Genomic DNA, 17,532 nt, shown 5'->3' with positions numbered 1-17,532 from the left:
ACATTTGTTTGAATAATTTTATCATGTAAATTTGTTCCTTAAATGTTAAAATTTGCTAATCGTTATATTAAATTTTGTAGTGTAAGACTACAAATCACTTTAGAAAGTAGATACAATACATACATTTAGGAAGTAGATACAATCGTTCTCACCTAGCTCTCCTCATGACCACACCTAGCTCTCCTCATGACGCCTCTTGTTTTTTTTCCATAAACTTTTTCAGATTTTGGTGGTGTTTCCTTTGGGATCATTTTTATATTCGGAATCCTCAGGCTATTAAGAACAATGCTTCCCTTTCACCTCGTGATATGATGAGTTTACTATTTTGCTGCAGCTCTTTCTACGGTTAAGGTTTGGTGACTTGGGCCAAGTCAGAAAAAGTGAGATGAAGCAACCATAAGGATGTACAAAACGAAGTTGGCATATAGACAAACTAAGTGAAATACTTCTGTTTTCACGCCTTTCCAATGGAAGTTGCAGTGGAGAAGCATTTTAGTAGAAATTTGGAAATGGAGTAGCTTTGTCATGTGTTAGTATAATTAAGAGAAGATGGTAAAACTAATATGAGAAAACAAATGTCATGTGCCAAAAATAACCTATTAATGATGATTTTTTTCTTCTGAGATCATGTCTAAGTTTCCATCTGCAACCTTATAATGCTCTCTACAGTTTCGTTGCTGCTATATGGATTCCTTAATAGAGAATTGGATTCAAGTGGGGATGACATTTTTTCCTTTGATTTATTCATTAGCATCTCCACCACTTCAGATCATGTCTAAGTTTTCATCTGCAACCTTCTGATGCTCTCTACAGTTTCATTGCTGCTATATGGATTCTTGAATAGAGAATTGGATTCAAGTGGGGATGACATTGGCTCAATCTGAGCGCATTTTAGTCCCACCAAGACAAACTTCTCAGCTTCTCTTCAACGTTCTACTCTTTCAATCTCTGATCAATGATTTCACAAAACTTTCTTTCGAATCTCAACTTCAGTAGCGGAATCTATATCTTCTCTATTTCTCCATACCTTGAGTCTCCTGACTGCAACATGCAAGAACACAAATGATCAGCAGAAGACCAAATAGGCCAGCAGAATGCCTCACAAGACGAGGTTATAAATAAGAAGTACGTTCTACGTAACCGTTTAAGTTTCTGAGAAGAAGCATTGAGATGAATATACTTGTGAACCATCGGAGAGCTGACTTCAATACACACTGCCGAAGCGGCCTTCACCTAGTTTGTTGTCGTAGTTAAACATGTTTGTGGCTGAGTGAAGCTCCTCCAATGGGAATATCTTCCTAGATGGCTCTGTCTCCAAATTCGTTTTCCTGTGTAAGCATTATATCAAACCAAATTTAACCTCAATTATGTCATAAGAAAACCTATTTCAGACCAACAAATCAAGAAACGACAAATAGATCCACTTCTGATCTTCATCACTATTCCAACAAAAGAAATGAATTTACATGAAACCCATTAGAGATGAAGGAAAGGCATGGAGATTGAAACATAAATAGACTCCAAATGTGATATAAAAATCTTAAACACTAATCATGAAGAACACCATAACATAGCCGATAACACTTATTTGCAGTAACCAAACACATGAAAGTACACCAACCTGCCTTCAATTGAGCTGAAAATAAATCATCGTTAGAGCCACTGTTTGAGAGAGATTAGAACATAAAAAAAAAAGATAAATTGAAATTACTGTTTTGCAAACTCCTTTTGGGTCTATATTTATATTGGATGATCGTCTATGAGGCTGAATTAAAGAATGAATGCCATAATTAACAGCAGTTACCGTGTCAGAGTTAGTGAAGCGGAAGAGTTAGGGTTTCGGCTTGGCAGATATGGCCGTCGTCGTTCTATCGACAGAGAAAATGAGAAGAGAGCTGGATTTTAGCAAGCCTAAGCCCCATAGGCACAAAAAGAATGACATAATGGGTATACATTGTTGTAATATTGTGGTCTTATGGAAACTATGATAACAAATATACAGGCCGGTCCACTCCAGTTTTATGATTCAGTAACGCATACAATTTAGAAACGTCTAAGATTAAAAAAAACCATCATAATTTATTAGGGAGGATATGTGTCATTTTTTCCCCCATGGAGAGAAAAAAACTCAACTTTATTGTATTAGATATTGAAATATATTATTATATATTTAATAGAGATCAAATATAGTTGTCAAAAGAAAAAAATATTCTCAAAGCACTTGAACTATTGCTCTTGAGAAATTGATGTACAAAGTCGTATATTGCATACAAAACTTATTATGGCTGTAGGTTTCAAAAAATAAATAACAGCTTGTGATAGCTTTACTTTTAGTGCTGTGGAAACATATGAGGCTATGCACAACATCCACAGTTCTTTCCAATGACCCTTAGGTCTCGGGATCGAAATCGTTGATATCTTAGATTTATTTTAGGCTGTTTACTATTGAAAATTAGACTGGACCTAAATATCTGATACTTATCCAAATTTTCATGAGTATGTTACAAATTGGGCCACACAGACTCAAATAACTTTCTACATAATATGCTCCTTGGAAAAACGTCTACATTTCTGATTAATATTATTAATCAACTAACACTATGCTATTGATTGACGATTTACAATTAACCATACAATAATCAAACGATGATAAGTGATATAGGGGAAAATTCTTATTATAAATGAATACTTAAAATTATTTATTACTAAAATTGACCTACAAAATAGAAGTTACCAATTTTCAAATGTTTTATTACAATTTTTACATTTCTAGTTCAATATTTTCCTTACTAATTGAACATAGATCTATGGAATCCCCCTTAATAATGCTTCTATTCTATATCAAGAGGTCCAAATTTCAATTCAAAAAGAAGACGAATTATGCAGAAAATTTGACAAAAAGCTTACAAAATTTTTTTGGCATGGCACACGATGTACCAACAGGAACAGATCTCACATGACGGTCACGGTGATGCAGTCAGACAGAAATCTTCATAAGACAGATAAAATTACCAGTTGTAATAACATCTATGTAATATTTTTTATAGTTTATAATAGCATAACTAATGCGTGTTTAAAAAATTTAACAAAGATCCCACATAGTAAATCACTCATGCCATGACAATATTTTTTTGTCCTAGTTCTATATTAATAGTATATATGTTTGTTTGGATAAATATATTTAACCAAAGCAAGCATATGGCTTCGACCAAATTATTTATCACTAGGTGTTTTGTCCGTACATGCGGGCAAAATCTTATTACAAATATTTGTTAATTTATGTTTTATTAACTTAAAAACTAATATATTAAATTTTTAGTTATATATATTTTTAGAAATAAATTTATATTTATAATATTCATTAAAATATTCATTAAAATATACATGCATGTTAGTGTGTTGAAAATTTTAAAATACTCATATATTAGAAATATTTTTTCTTGAATAATATTTAATTATTAATTATTTTAATTATTAATTTTAAATTTTATAATAAAAATATTATCTCCAGATAACAACATAATATATAAAAATTATCTTCTTTTCAATTAAATATGCTTTTATTTTGACAAGTTTATTATATTAATTTATAATTAATTATCTAATATAATAGAAAAATATGATATTATTAATATAAAACTTTTTTAACTATATAATAATTTATCAAGGGTAATATTGATATTAACCATCTTAATTTTAAAATTTTATAATAAAAAATTGTCTCCAGGTAAAAAACAATATATAAGAATTCTCTTAATTTTTTTTTTTAAAATATGATTTTACTTTTGAAAATTTAGTTATATTAATTTATAATCAAATATATAATGTAACAGATTAAAAAAAATATGATTTTAGTTTTTGAGAATTTAATTATATTAATTTATAATCAAATATATATTGTAACAGACACATCTATATTATTAATACAAATTTTGTTTTTGATTTTATATAAAAATTCTTAAAGGCAATATTGATATTAAACAGTCTAACTTTTAACGTGAGAGTTCGAATGTGAAAAATCACTTCGCAGATAATATTATAAAAAATATCAAATATATAAACTGTTTATCTATACTATTAAAACAGCAAATCATTTTTTGATGTTCTTTAATTATTTAAATAATTTTCAATGATGCCACTATTTTTCAAATAAAATGAATATTTATTTTTATTTAAACTAAGTAACATAATATTCTATAACTTATATATTTTCCATTTGTTCTTGATTTAGCTCCTTCTCACCTTCGGTTCACATCTATATATATAGGGTGATTTATATAGTTAATTAAACATATTATACTTAATAATACCCCACAAAATCCATACATTATTAGAATTAGATAGTTATGTGAGAACTAGCCACATAATATACTATAAATTATTATTTGATTTAAATAGTTACGTAAACCCCCTATCTACATAACATTTTGTTTTTTTTATAAAGCCTTTCATATTAAATTTTTTTGGTTTTTCAATCTATATAACATAGTATAAATATATTAATACTTAACATCAATATTAAGCTAAAGTAAAAACAATTTGCTCCATAATTTCATGTACGTTTTATATTAAAACTCTCACACAATATATTTGTAAATATAATATTTTAAGACAATAACAAACTTATTCTCATATTTTAGGGTTTATTTATCTAAGAACTCACAATGAAATCTATATATTTTGAAAATATAACAAATGTTAGAATATACCTTGGAAACAATTATTTTGGATTAAAAAATACGGATTAGATTGAAAAGTTTATTGGCTGGTAAAAAATATAAAGTTCATAGATTGAAAATTGTGCATGATTAATAATGTATATGTTAGCTAAAAATGTGCACATTGGAACATAAAAATATATAAAGTATCTACACATTTGAATTTTTATTTAATATATTTTTGTAAATAAAAAATTATACAATGAATCAATTTAATGCTTTTACACAAACAAAAAACCAATCGATATAGTAAATCAATACTATTTTAAAAATTAATAATTAAATTTACTTTTTAAAATATATATTAAAATACGAGACAAAAACCTTATATGAGACATCAAAATAAATTAAAATTGGTTATAAACATCAAAAAACTCAAATTTTAAAATTCAAACCCAAAAAATTGTAGTACCGAAAAATTAATTAAAAAATTATCTCGCATTTTCAAAGCGCAGAGCAAAATTTAGTTATTACTATAGAGCATGTCATCTAATAATACTATATGTCTTTGTAAATAAGGTATATGGATGAGGTAAAGTTTGAATCTTCAAATCCTAGAAGCCAGATTGGTATTTATGTTACAAACTTACATATCTATATTCTATAATCATACCCTAAGGCCATTAGCCTCTATTACAAAGGCTGGCCACTGATCCACCTTTGGAACATGACGAATGTTTCGTTTGGTTTATATTCTGCCGTGTGTCCACCTCCCTGTATTGGAAAAGTTCAAAACAATTAATAAACAATTTCACTGTAATGAAAATTATCCAGGTGAATTAAAAAATGTTAAGTTGACACAAGAAAACTTGCTTTGATAGTAGCATATGTCATCTTATTGGCATAACCTCTCGTATATCTGTTACAAAAAAAAAAAGAGAAGAAGCAAATCTAAAAAAAAGCAAAGATAACTTTACAAGACAATGTAAAACCAAGTAACAAATGACTTACCCAGCGATTTGATCGTTGACCATCCAAGGTCTCCAGTCATCAACGATGGAGTAATTGAGAGACCTTATCCATGCTTGAGTTGCAATGAAAGGCACCACCATATCATGATCACCACTTATCACCATACACCGCACAAATCTTATAATCTCTGGTATATATTTTGTACGTAAGAGTGAAAGGAGTGAAGAAAACAGATTTAACTCTTACCTGTAGATAAGAGATCGAAAGCCACTAATGCTGTTATTCATATGGTATGGTACGGTGCTTTGAATGTCGTAGTTATACGGAATGACATCATAATTACATCGCTTCCATTCACCTATACTCCCCTGTAAACATAGACCCATCCTTTAGATTTTAAAACTTTTTTTTTTGTCAACATATTAACTCATCACATATTAATATATCGGTACACACCTTAGTGACTTGAAGAGCTCTGCGAACTCTCTCGTTGTTAGCCCACTTGTCAAGGAGAAAGTAGTTATATAGCTGCAAAGCAACCTTGTAACTATGTTTCTTTGAAATATCATAAAAGTGACATTTATGTGTGAACTATGTCAGCATATAAATTTACTTATGGTTTCGTCTTAGTTTATAACTAAGTCAACATTACACATTTTAATCATAATTAATTAAAAAATTTGATGGAGTTAAAATCATCATATTATCATATACTAGTTGTACAAATGTTTCTCTTCAATCTTTCCATATTTTTCTATATGGTTGAATTGTCAAGGGGTAAAAGATGAACACCAAACGGATATAACATAGATCATTGTCACTCTGTAGTCTCTGTTGTAAGCGGATATTTGTTTAAATATTTGACTTTCTCTGCAAATATTTCTCCCAATCATTTTTACCGCGGTCACTAGAAGAGTGAAAGATGTATGACTTACAAAGCAATCAGGAGATGTCATATCACAATCTGGTAATAGTATATGGTATCTGTTTAGTTTGTCAGTACACTGTAAATCAACCAAAAACTTGATCAGTAATGACTATTACCCGATAGAATATTGAACATTACTTACATTACAGTCTTTCCAGAATGTGTACCTTGTTGTACATTTCAATATGTTTTAAGCATTCTGTGTTACGCGAACCCACATTTTCATAATTTCCTTTGCAGATTCTTTTTAGTGACTGCTAACACAAAAAGAGAATTTCCGAACATTGTAATATCATGTGAGGCTTAGAAAACAAGAAATGATATTCGGTTCGTAAGGATATAAATCTAACACTTAGAAATGCCATATATACCATACCTCATAGAGTTCATCCGAGATTAATGCCATTCCATGAGCATATGGAATTTTACTGTTGTCTTCCGATTTAATTTGTGTTATAGGGTTTCCGAGGATATAACCCTTTTTGTAAGAAAAACTTACAATTGTCAGAGTCTTTAATTTTCAGAATTTTATATATAATAATAATAAGAATAATAATGAATTTTTAAGAAAATATATATATATATACATAATATTAGAAGCAATAAAATATTAGTGACCTGGATATTTATGGGAGGTTTGCAACATATATAATTCCCTGCATCATGCGTCTAAAATTGTTAGAGTCAGAGAAAAATGATTAAACAGAGTGGGTTGACAAAAAAAAGTGAATTTACTAAAACTAATCCACGACTTGATTTCAATCTCAAACCTATACTTAAATTTGAATCAAATGCAAAACTAACCTAAAAGCCTTGTAAAATTACAGTCCAGTCTTTTGTGACCAAACAAAAAACAGAAATCATTTTTACGAATATAACCCTAGTAAGTCGTCTGAGATGTTGGACGACTTCAAAGTAAGTCTTCTGGTGTAGCTTATCTTAAAAATAATTAATAATTTTTTAAAAAATTATTTTGATAAGCAAAAAATTAAAATCATGTAATTATAAACAATTTTAAGTGATATAAATTAAAATATAACAAAATTGAATTGTTTTCAACATAGATGAGTGTAGGTAATGAATCATGGTATTCTTTGGTCTAGAGTTTGGCAACATATGTTGTAGTATTGTATGTATTCTTAGGGTTAGATTTTGGAAAGCTTGAATGTTTTTTTGAAAAATTAATTTTTTAGCTATACGTGTTTATTTTTGTGTATAGTAAACACTTTTGAAGTTTAATTTAATTTTATGAAGTGTTTAGTTAGTTAATTAAGTTTAGGGGTTATGTTTAGGGTCTAGACGACTTACATTTCTGTCGTCTTGTGAAAAAATTAAAACAGGCGACTTACATGTAAGAATGTGTTTACACATTTACAAATCAATGAAATAATAGATTTCAGTAGTCTTTTTCTTATCTTTGGATCTCTCATATGCAATAATAAACTCCAATGACCTTTTTCTCATCTTAATAAACAAGAATGTTGGTAGCTTCATATTGATACAACATTTTAAGAAGCATTTTAACCCTTCTTCCAACTCATAACAATAATCATCATTAGTGTCTATAACAATAATACTTAAAGAGATGAAACAAACAATAGTAACTAGTCAAAGCATATCATATTTTTTTATAAGTTTGTGTTGAAAAACTTAGTCAAATTTAGTAAAACTAAGGGAGAGAACATATTTTTGAAAATATGAGTTTTACGTATCTTGAAGTTACTTATCACTCTTAAAAATACAAGTTATTCAAAAACTAGCGTAGAAACTTTAATTAACATGAATGTTGGTAACCTCATAAATATCACCAATTAAGTTATAAATTTCATTCGGTAACCCAAATATTCATTAATAAACATCAATTAACAAGAAAATATTAAAAAATATTTATAGTTTTAGAGAAAATGCAAGTTTATTAAACATTGACGCATACGACATCCACGGAGGTCATCTAGTAGACTTCCAGAGAATTTGTCCATTTAGGTCGACGCGGACGACTTCAATCTAAGTCTTCCAGACGACTAAAATATAAGTCGTCTGGTCAACGCAGAGGTTATTTTTGCAATTGACTTTGAAATCTGTTATCTGGGACGACTGAAAATAACTCGTTTACTTTCTATTTGGTTAAAAGAAACTCCAAAAAAGCTAGACGACTTACATTTCAGTCGTCATAGGTTAGTTTTGCATTTGACTGGATTATTTCACAATTTTGATTTTCTTGGACGACTTACATTTCAGTCGTCTGGTGAAAAATTGAAATATCAATAATTTATTAAAACTCGACGACTTACAATTAAGTCGTCATAGGTTAATTTTGCAATTGAAATAAAAAAACTTCAATATTTAATTATACCCAGACAACTTACAATTCAGTCGTCCGCCCGACGACTTACATGTAAGTCGTTCAGGATTTACGAGGTTTGACCAGGATCTCGGAATAAAATCCTGGAGTCGTCGGGCGGACGACTGAATTATAAGTTGTTTGGGTATAACTAAATATTGAAGTGTTTTTTTTTTCAATTGCAAAACTAACCTGACGACTTAATTGTAAGTCGTCTAGTTTTAATAAAATATTGATATTTTAATTTTCACCACACGACTGAAATGTAAATCGTCCAGAAAAGTCAAACTTCTAAAATAATCCAGTCAAATGCAAAACTAACCTATGACGACTGAAATGTAAGTCATCTAGGTTCTTTGGAAATTTTTTTGTGACCAAACAAAATCAGACGTCTTAACTTTGTGTGGCTCAGAAAATAAATTTCAAAGTCAATTACAAAAATAATCTCTGCGTTGACCAGACGACTTCCAGGTAAGTCGTCTACAGCCAGACGACTTACCTTTAAGTCGTCTGGACGAACAGATCTGGAAAAAAAACTTGATTTCATATCTTAAATTGGTGAGATAACTTCCTTAACATACATAAGATTTTTCCAAGAACACAAAATTTCAAACAAAAATGATCCACCTAGAATCGTTAGCTTCTTTGACTCTATGAACCATAAAAAATATAGAATCAAAATTTTAAGTTTTTTAGCTTAATATGGAAAGAAAGTGAGAGAGATGTTGTGTTTAGTTCATAAGAATGGAGAAAGAAGAAGGGTGAATCGATTTTGGGAGCATTAAGAGTTTCAAATTGGTTGTTCATGGTGGTTAGGGTATTGATGATAATGATAATCTTGTAATTACTTGAAGATGATGAGGGTGAGAGAGTAAAAATGTCATTTCGAAAAGAAAAAAAAATTGATAGTATTTTCGTGAATTATATGAACTTGTGGAGTGAATATGGCAAAACTAATTTTCAAAAAAAAAGAGGTTAGTTTTGTGTTTTACTTTGAACTGTAGGTTAATTTTGCAAAAAGCCCAAAGAAAAAACGGAAAGTGGGACTAATTAATATATGAATTAAAAAAAAATATACCTCTTGAGATTTCTTGTACGAGTGGCGGAACAATCTTACCGGAATAAGAATCTCCGGTAACGTAAAATGGGTTGGAGTAAAACTCTGGATGCTTGCTTAGCCACTGCCCAAAAAACGAAAATGACAATTAAGCTTTAATGCGCCAACACAAATACTTACAAAAAACAATCAGGTTGTTCTACATATATTATTACCTTTTGAAGAAACTCATGGATGACCTTAACTTCACCTGTATCACTAACTTTATTAAGAAGTGGAGTTCTTGAGTAGGAGAAGCCAGCACCAACTGGCTGATCCAAGAATACTATGTTGGCCATCTGAATACAAAATTTTAAAAATATAGATCAAGAAAAATCATTCGTTATTTTTTATCGACATATGAGTATACTTTCTGCTACCTTTGTCCATGAATATGTAGTAGTGACCAAAGAAGGGAGAGTTCCATTGTAAAGCTCGAACTTCAAAGCCAAAGGCCCTATACATGTATTTATTTTTCCACTTCATCACTGAAAAATAATGTTTTGACAAAAAGAAAAGAAAATAATATTGTAAATTCACCGTTCTCGAAAAGAATGGCGAAAAGAGAAGAACATCCAGGTCCTCCTGTTAACCAAATAAGAAGAGGGTCTTCTTGCGGATTATTCTCAGACTTAACGAAATAGTAGAACATTTGTAGGTCCTCTTTATCACCAACACCAATGTATCTACATCAAGAAGAATGACTAATTACTAACTCTAAACTCACAATACCAATGTAAAGAAGAAGACATGATTTACGAACCCGGTTTCAAGTTCGAAAGGAAGAGGGCCTTCAAACCCCGGAAGGAACTTAACGATGGAGCCAGATTCAGCATGGTGACTCAAGGCAAGTAGAAGCAGGGTTATTAGCTTAAGAGTCAAACTCATTCTTTCTTTTTGTTTCTAAATGCCTTTTAGGGGAGACGAATAAAAATGATCTTTCTAATTACCAAAAGTGAAAAAGATAAATGTTTTGCTGATTAGAGTCAACAATATTAAAGAAGTCCGGAATCACTTTGTTTTAGACTTCATACATCTTATCCTGGGCTTTTCGAGTTTTTATTTTTATTTTTATTGCGCAAGGACAGAGTTGGTTATGAAAGTAAATTTCTTGGTAAAATCCGATGCCAAGAACCACGTTTTTGGTGTTGCATGTGTCTCTCTCACTATATATATATATGAAAAATCAAGATACCAAAATCAAAATAGTGTAGACAGGTGGCTTTTGTCTATAAATGACTGTCCGGGCTCGCAGCGCCACATGTTCATATAAATATCTCAGTAAGACTGACACGTAGGCCATCTTTTTTTTTTGTCATCTTTAAATTTATTAAAACATAAATCTGGAATAAAAAAGCCCAAAAGCAAAATAATTTACAAAGTGGACCACCAAAAAACCCAACAAAACAAAAAATTCATTAAAAAAAAATAACAAATCAATCTTTACGTTACAATCTGGAGGAACATATGCAAGTAGAAGGTCAACCTCTTCACCGACTGAAAAATTGTTGCCGGAGAAATTTGCCGCCAGTCCACTAGAACACACGAGAGCAAGATGGAGAATAAGAATAACCATCGGACAACTGTAGCCATTGAATAACCACACTGCTGAAGCTTAAGACGTACTGAAAGCATCAACCAGAAATCATCAAATCGACAAGAACCGAGAGCTATCCAAAACACAGAGCAACCGAAAACGTCAAGGCCAAGCCAATCGGTTTTAGAGAAACCACTAACTGTCATAATTGACTCCCTTTCGAGAGACAACGCATCGGAGACAAACTCGACAACAATGAATCGAAGCTTTTTTCTTTAAAAAATATAGAAGATAAGAATACCCACAATGGGGAATTCTAGATTAGAAGTTCTAAAATATATATATATATATATATATATATATATATATATAATTATGGGATTCTAAATTTTACCGAAATCCAACTCAAATACCTTACAAAAATATTATAGGTTGAATTTTTCATAGAATTTAAAATCTCGTAATTACATACACATATAATATATATATATATATATATATGTATGTATATTTTTAAAATCCATAAACTAAAACCTTTCATTGAAAATGCTCTAAAAGTGAAAGTTGAGAAATCTTGATCCTTAAACCATTTCTAGTGATACATTTTTTTGAAAAAAAAATCATTAAAAAATTTATATTATAATAAAGCATGATTTTAGAATAAAATAATAAAATGATGAAATTTGAAAGAACATCATTCACAATCTCATCTTAATTATTTTTTTAATTTATAAATTGATCATTAAAAAATTATATAATGTTATTTTGTATCTAAAAAATTTGTATTTGTATTTCATACTTAAAATATTAAGACTTTCATAATTCAATTATAAATTTATATTAATCTTCTATATTCTCTTATAAACTAAATTTATGTATATAATAAAATATACTTAAAATAAAATTATTTTGAGTAAAATTTGTAAGTTTTTAAAACAACAAGTATTATTAAAAATATAGTAAGTATTCATAATTTAATTGAAAAGCCCCAACCGTCCACGGCTAATAGGCCACCCACGTCCGCTCTCTTGGCCCGTCGATCTCATCCCATTCCAACGGTCGGTGCGTTACTTTTTCCAAACTTTGAAATCATTGTTTACTGAACATGCAATCACCACATGACCTTTCTCCGTGCTTTGGCCTGACTCGTAAGATATCGCAAATCACTTCCCGATAGGTCATCCACCCTTCAACTACTCCAGATTAAACACGCTTAACTCTGGAATTCTAAACGGATGTGTGACGGAAAAGGTAATTCAACTTTGGTGACATAGGTAGCCAAATCAATTCTCTTAAGTCTTTCCATATATCACAATCGAGATGTTACAATTCACCCATTCTCAAAAAACGCAACGCTCTCGTTGCGCCCCATGACCGGTCTCAAGACGCCTCTCAGATCAGAACCGAGATGGCTAACCCGACTCTGATATCATTTGAAACACCCCGACCGTCCACGACTAATGGATCATCCACGCCAGCTCTCTTGGCCCGTGGGTTCATCCCGTTCCAACAGCCGGTGCATTAATTTTTTCAAGGCTTGAAATCATTGTTTACTGACCCTGCAATTACTCCATGACATTTTCTTGTGCTTTAGCCTCACTCGCACGGTATCGCGAATCACTTTCCGATAGGTCACTCATCCTTCCACTACTCCAGCTCAAACACGCTTAATTCTGAGGTTCTAAACGGATGTGTGATGAAAAAAATAAATCAATTTTGGTGATATAGATAACCAAATCAATTTTCTTAAGTTTCTCCATGACAATCGGGATGTTACGTTAATATGTTTAGAATATTCCAATTACATAGGCCGTATACCAAAGTGAAGGTTGATACACTAAAAATGAATCCTTGCTACTGTCAAGTTAACAGTGGTAATTATAGTATTTGAGATTCAATCCAGAGGACCAGTTTACTCTTTACTCTTATGAGTTCAATGTCAAGCTGAGAAACAAGTGGGTTTTGAGAATTAATTGCGACAAAAGTAACAAGAATGCCTAGGTAATTTGAATTCAATTTAAATGAAGCTGGCTTAGGGTCAATAATCGGATGTTACTTGCAGAACTGAACAACTATTCAAGTGCGATGAAATGCGATCTAGAACTCAGATCACTCAGCTGCAACAACTCACTATCGTGATCTTGATCCCTATGCGAGTCGGTCTTGAATCCTAAGCTCTCGCTTGGAACAAGACGCGAAAGCAAGCTTTAGATGCGAGATCTGATTAGTTCACTTAATACCCTAATATCTACTCTCGCTGATTAGGGATACTAAGCTCATTCAATATATGTCGACTTATCTCCTAACGGTTAGCTAGAGGATAAAATCATAGATCCGACATTAAGTGATCAGTTCAATGCAGGCAGTAAGATCAATATGAATGAAGATAGTTGAGATCACTTATTTGTGTTCAGTTCATGCGGCTAACACCCTACAACCCTAAGCAAGCTTTGCCTACTACTCAATCATTAAGCAGGATGACACAAACAAGATTTCTGAATAATACTGCATATAAAATAAGTAAAAAGACAAAGGGTTCAGGGAAATCTTCTCGTGAGAATGAGAGATGGAGCCTTCTCCCTTACAAGTTGCGTAGAATCCAAAAAGCAATTTAGGTTTCTTTGTAAAAACTCGTGTCCTCTTAAGAAAACGATAGCCTCCCCTTTTTATAGGGGGGCGCTGGTGATAGGGGAATAAGAGAAAGAGAAAGTCGAAAACTAGGGCAAACTCCAGAATAGGAAGTTTCCTTAACGATCGGGAACAGTCTAATGCTTGATCTCTTCTGGAGCAACCCTTGGGTTGTTCTAAATGACTGTTCCATGTTGAATCCTTCAAAACAGCATCTGACTTCCTGAAACTCTCTCCTTTACTCTTTCACCTGTTCCCAACCTGGAATGATGTAAATTAAACACGAATTAGGACTGAAAAATGAGCTCAAAGTGCACATGTATTGGTATTAAAAACACCACATATCAATTCCCCCAGACTTAGATCCTTGTTTGTCCTCGAACAAGACCAAGCCTCAAGAGCAGGGAGAAAGGTTTGAAGGAGCGGGAACTCGCTTTGTCTAAATAACCATGCCCTTACCACACATCTCTGAACCATACAAGCTGTAGAATCAGATCGCACACCCTTACCAGAACACCCCACGATTGATGTTCGAAGATCAGCTCCGTACTCTATATCTCATACCTGAAAAGGTTGCACTATCGAGACAAAACTCCCTTAAGGATCATTTAAGAACAGCGTGAGCTTCTCATTACAAGCACTATTCAGGGTAGACGGGTTGATAAGGAATAGGCTGTTTTACGGTGGAGCTGAGAGTGTTTGGTGGTTACCGTGTTTGAGTGCATGCAGGATATCGCGCAAAATATCAAGAGAGGACGGATCTGTTGAAGCCCACAACCCTTACTCATCTCTGCCTCACGGATTAGGTTGTTCTACAATGTGGATCAATCGTGCCACTGTTCTCCAGCTCTTGACTTCTTTTCATTCCTCCAAAATCTGCACCCACTTCTTGCTCACCCTTTTCCAACAGCATGCATCTCGAATCTTCCCTCTCCATCATAAATAAATTAAAGCATTTTTTTTTTTTTTTTTTCAGGGATAGAGATGGAGAGAGTTATCGGGACGAATGATTTGCAGCCGCTGGGGGTCTATCCTCTGTTTCTCACGGGGTGCCATTGTTCCATGCGCTTTCGACTGTTCCTCTCTTTAAGGATTGATCTCGTCGACTGCTCTGAGTGTCAGGCGTTAACGAGTAAGGGGTTGTGTCAATCCTATCCTCTCCGGCCTTTTTGCACATATCTGCACATATGACTTTGAAAAACAGAGTGCATGAGGGTGAAAATAAAGGCTTAGGTAGAAGGTTGGAACTAGCTAAAAATGAGCTAGCCGCTCAGGATCAGCAAGATTGGTAAAAAGAATAAGAAGTCCTGAGCGTTGGTCTCGTTTCCCTGATCTAGTGCCCATAACAAGAAGAATTTCAGTCAAGATTAGGTTCAAGTTAGGAGGAGTTGAGTCTACCCAGTGTAACCTGATCGGATGAGAGCTTCTGGAGAGTCAAATGAGATGGGTCGAAGGGTGTTCCAGGTCCAAGTATGGGCTCTTTCATCACTGCTAAGGTCACTGGATAAGAATGTTAGAGCACGAGGTGGTTAAAAGAATATATCACAAGGTCCTCATTCCCACAAGAGTTTTAACTGACTCGATCCTAAACTGACTCGATAAAACATCCAAATGACGCAAGGACTGACTCAAAAACAAAGAAATAGAGTTTCAGCACACAGTGCTTCCCCCAGACTTAATCGACACCATCCCTGGTGGAAATGAAACTGAGGTCAGCCAAAAAGCAACACAACATAAAACATTAAAAATAAAAATAACAAGTTCAGATGGATAGAACAATGGATAGAGGATAGTCCTTGCGGACTCAGTCGGACTCGCCGCTCTCGGCTGGGTCAAGGGATCGCCTGTTGCGCGAGCGATGAACCTCTTCTGAAGAAGGACCAGTTCCCATGGGTTCCTTGCCGGGACGGTGAGATCTTGGTGGGCGATCTGTCGTGGACTGGCGCTGGTCGCTCCCTCCAATGCATCCCCCAGTGATGAGGCGGAGTATCCTCTTTATATTTTTTTTATATTTTTTTTTTTTTTTGGTCGGAACACTTACCTGGAACAGTCGATGGGTTGTTCTAGCAGAAGAACAGTCCGTTGGTTGTTCTGAGTGAAGAGTCCGATTTTCTTTTTCTGCAAAATAAATTAGAAAAGGAAAAGAACAGACTATGTAGACAATGTATGTACTGACCAGTGGGTTGCCTCCCACCAAGCGCTTGTTTAAAGTCATTAGCTCGACTTGGATCAATCGATCAGGCTGATGGGGGCTCGCTTAGGGGAATCTCTTCTCCCTCTGCGATAGTGGAGTCAGCAAGGTAGTGCTTGACGCGCTGTCCATTCACTACAAACTCGTCCCCTTTTCTGTCTAATAGCATAACTGCTCCGTAGGGTCGAACTTCCTTAACAGTGAAAGGCCCGGACCATCTAGACTTCAACTTCCCTGGGAACAGTCTCAGCCTTGAATTGAAAAGCAAGACCTTATCGTTGGGTTCGAATTGTCTGGCAATGATCCTCTTGTCATGGTAGGCCTTGGTTTTCTCTTTGTAGATTTTGGAGCTTTCATAGGCGAGGTGCCTTATCTCCTCCAGTTCATGAATCTGGATCATGCGTCTCTCGGTCGCTGGCTTGATGTCAAAATTCAGTAGCTTGACTGCCCATGCGGCCTTGTATTCAAGCTCGACGGGGAGGTGACATGCTTTACCATACACAAGGTGGTAGGGGGTCGTTCCTAGCGGCGTCTTGTAGGCTGTTCTGTAGGCCCATAGCGCATCGTCCAGCTTAAGCGACCAGTCCTTTCGTGAAGTGTTGACAGTTTTCTGCAGGATGCTTTTGATTTCCGTGTTGGACACCTCAACTTGTCCGCTCGTCTGTGGATGGTAAGCGGTTGCCACTTTGTGGTTCACTCCATTCTTCCTTAAAAGGCCCTGAAATGCCTTGTTGATGAAGTGTGTTCCACCATCGCTGATTACGACCCTAGGCACTCCGAACCTTGGGAATATGATTGAGCTGAACATCTTAGTCGCCACTTTTGCATCGTTCGTAGGGCTTGCTACTGCTTCTACCCACTTAGACACGTAGTCAACGGCGACAAGGATGTACTCGTTCTTGAAGGACGCAGGGAATGGTCCCATGAAATCGACTCCCCAACAGTCGAATACCTCAACCTCTAGAATGTAATTCTGAGGCATCTCATTCCTTTTGCTGATGTTCCCAAGTCGCTGGCATGCATCGCATCTGGCTACGTAGGCTTGAGCATCCCTGAACATAGTCGGCCACCAGAATCCTGCTTGGAGGACTTTAGAAACCGTTTTGAATGCAGCAAAATGACCTGCGTAAGATGAACCATGGCAGTGGTGCAGAATTCCTGGGATATCTGCCTCTGGAACA

The 17,532-nt window shown here is 33.8% G+C and overlaps 1 protein-coding gene and 1 long non-coding RNA gene across 3 annotated transcripts; both read right to left on the bottom strand.

The window, feature by feature from the left end:
* Nucleotides 1-528: 528 nt before the first annotated feature.
* On the bottom strand, nucleotides 529-1,961 carry LOC106449810. The gene is made up of 3 exons (XR_001289287.3): nucleotides 1,805-1,961; nucleotides 1,142-1,328; nucleotides 529-1,041 (listed from the first exon to the last, which is right to left on the bottom strand). It is a non-coding gene; the product is annotated as an uncharacterized LOC106449810 (long non-coding RNA).
* Nucleotides 1,962-5,201: 3,240 nt separating this feature from the next.
* LOC106446457 (serine carboxypeptidase-like 13) lies at nucleotides 5,202-11,079 on the bottom strand. 2 transcript variants are annotated; one of them, XR_002664196.2, is made up of 14 exons: nucleotides 10,759-11,079; nucleotides 10,536-10,681; nucleotides 10,376-10,452; nucleotides 10,172-10,294; nucleotides 9,978-10,080; nucleotides 7,177-7,214; nucleotides 6,935-7,036; nucleotides 6,726-6,812; nucleotides 6,566-6,634; nucleotides 6,087-6,158; nucleotides 5,877-5,998; nucleotides 5,670-5,742; nucleotides 5,532-5,577; nucleotides 5,202-5,432 (listed from the first exon to the last, which is right to left on the bottom strand). XR_002664196.2 is itself a non-coding variant. In XM_013888191.3 (14 exons), exons 1-14 carry the CDS (start codon nucleotides 10,881-10,883, stop codon nucleotides 5,352-5,354), a joined length of 1,305 nt encoding a protein of 434 aa, XP_013743645.1. In that variant the 5' UTR covers nucleotides 10,884-11,068; the 3' UTR covers nucleotides 5,202-5,351. The 2 variants fall into 2 exon arrangements, 1 of the variants encoding a protein (XP_013743645.1); XM_013888191.3 differs by having other exon boundaries at nucleotides 5,670-5,783; nucleotides 10,759-11,068.
* Between the last annotated feature and the right edge of the window lie 6,453 nt (nucleotides 11,080-17,532).

Source organism: Brassica napus, chromosome A4 (genome assembly GCF_020379485.1).
Source record: "Brassica napus cultivar Da-Ae chromosome A4, Da-Ae, whole genome shotgun sequence".
NCBI lineage: Eukaryota > Viridiplantae > Streptophyta > Magnoliopsida > Brassicales > Brassicaceae > Brassica > Brassica napus.
Note: the sequence above shows the minus strand (reverse complement) of the source record. Positions and strands in the feature narration are given on the sequence as shown.

Bases quoted from the DNA above. Each gene is read 5' to 3' on its own strand.
- LOC106446457 (XM_013888191.3), bottom strand. From the start codon at position 10,883: ATGAGTTTGACTCTTAAGCTAATAACCCTGCTTCTACTTGCCTTGAGT. The intron at 10,682-10,758 runs GTTCGTAAATCA...TTCTTGATGTAG, and splicing joins CCTTTCGAACTTGAAACCGG to ATACATTGGTGTTGGTGATA. The intron at 5,784-5,876 runs GTAAGAGTTAAA...TATGGTGATAAG, and splicing joins TTTCGATCTCTTATCTACAG to TGGTGATCATGATATGGTGG.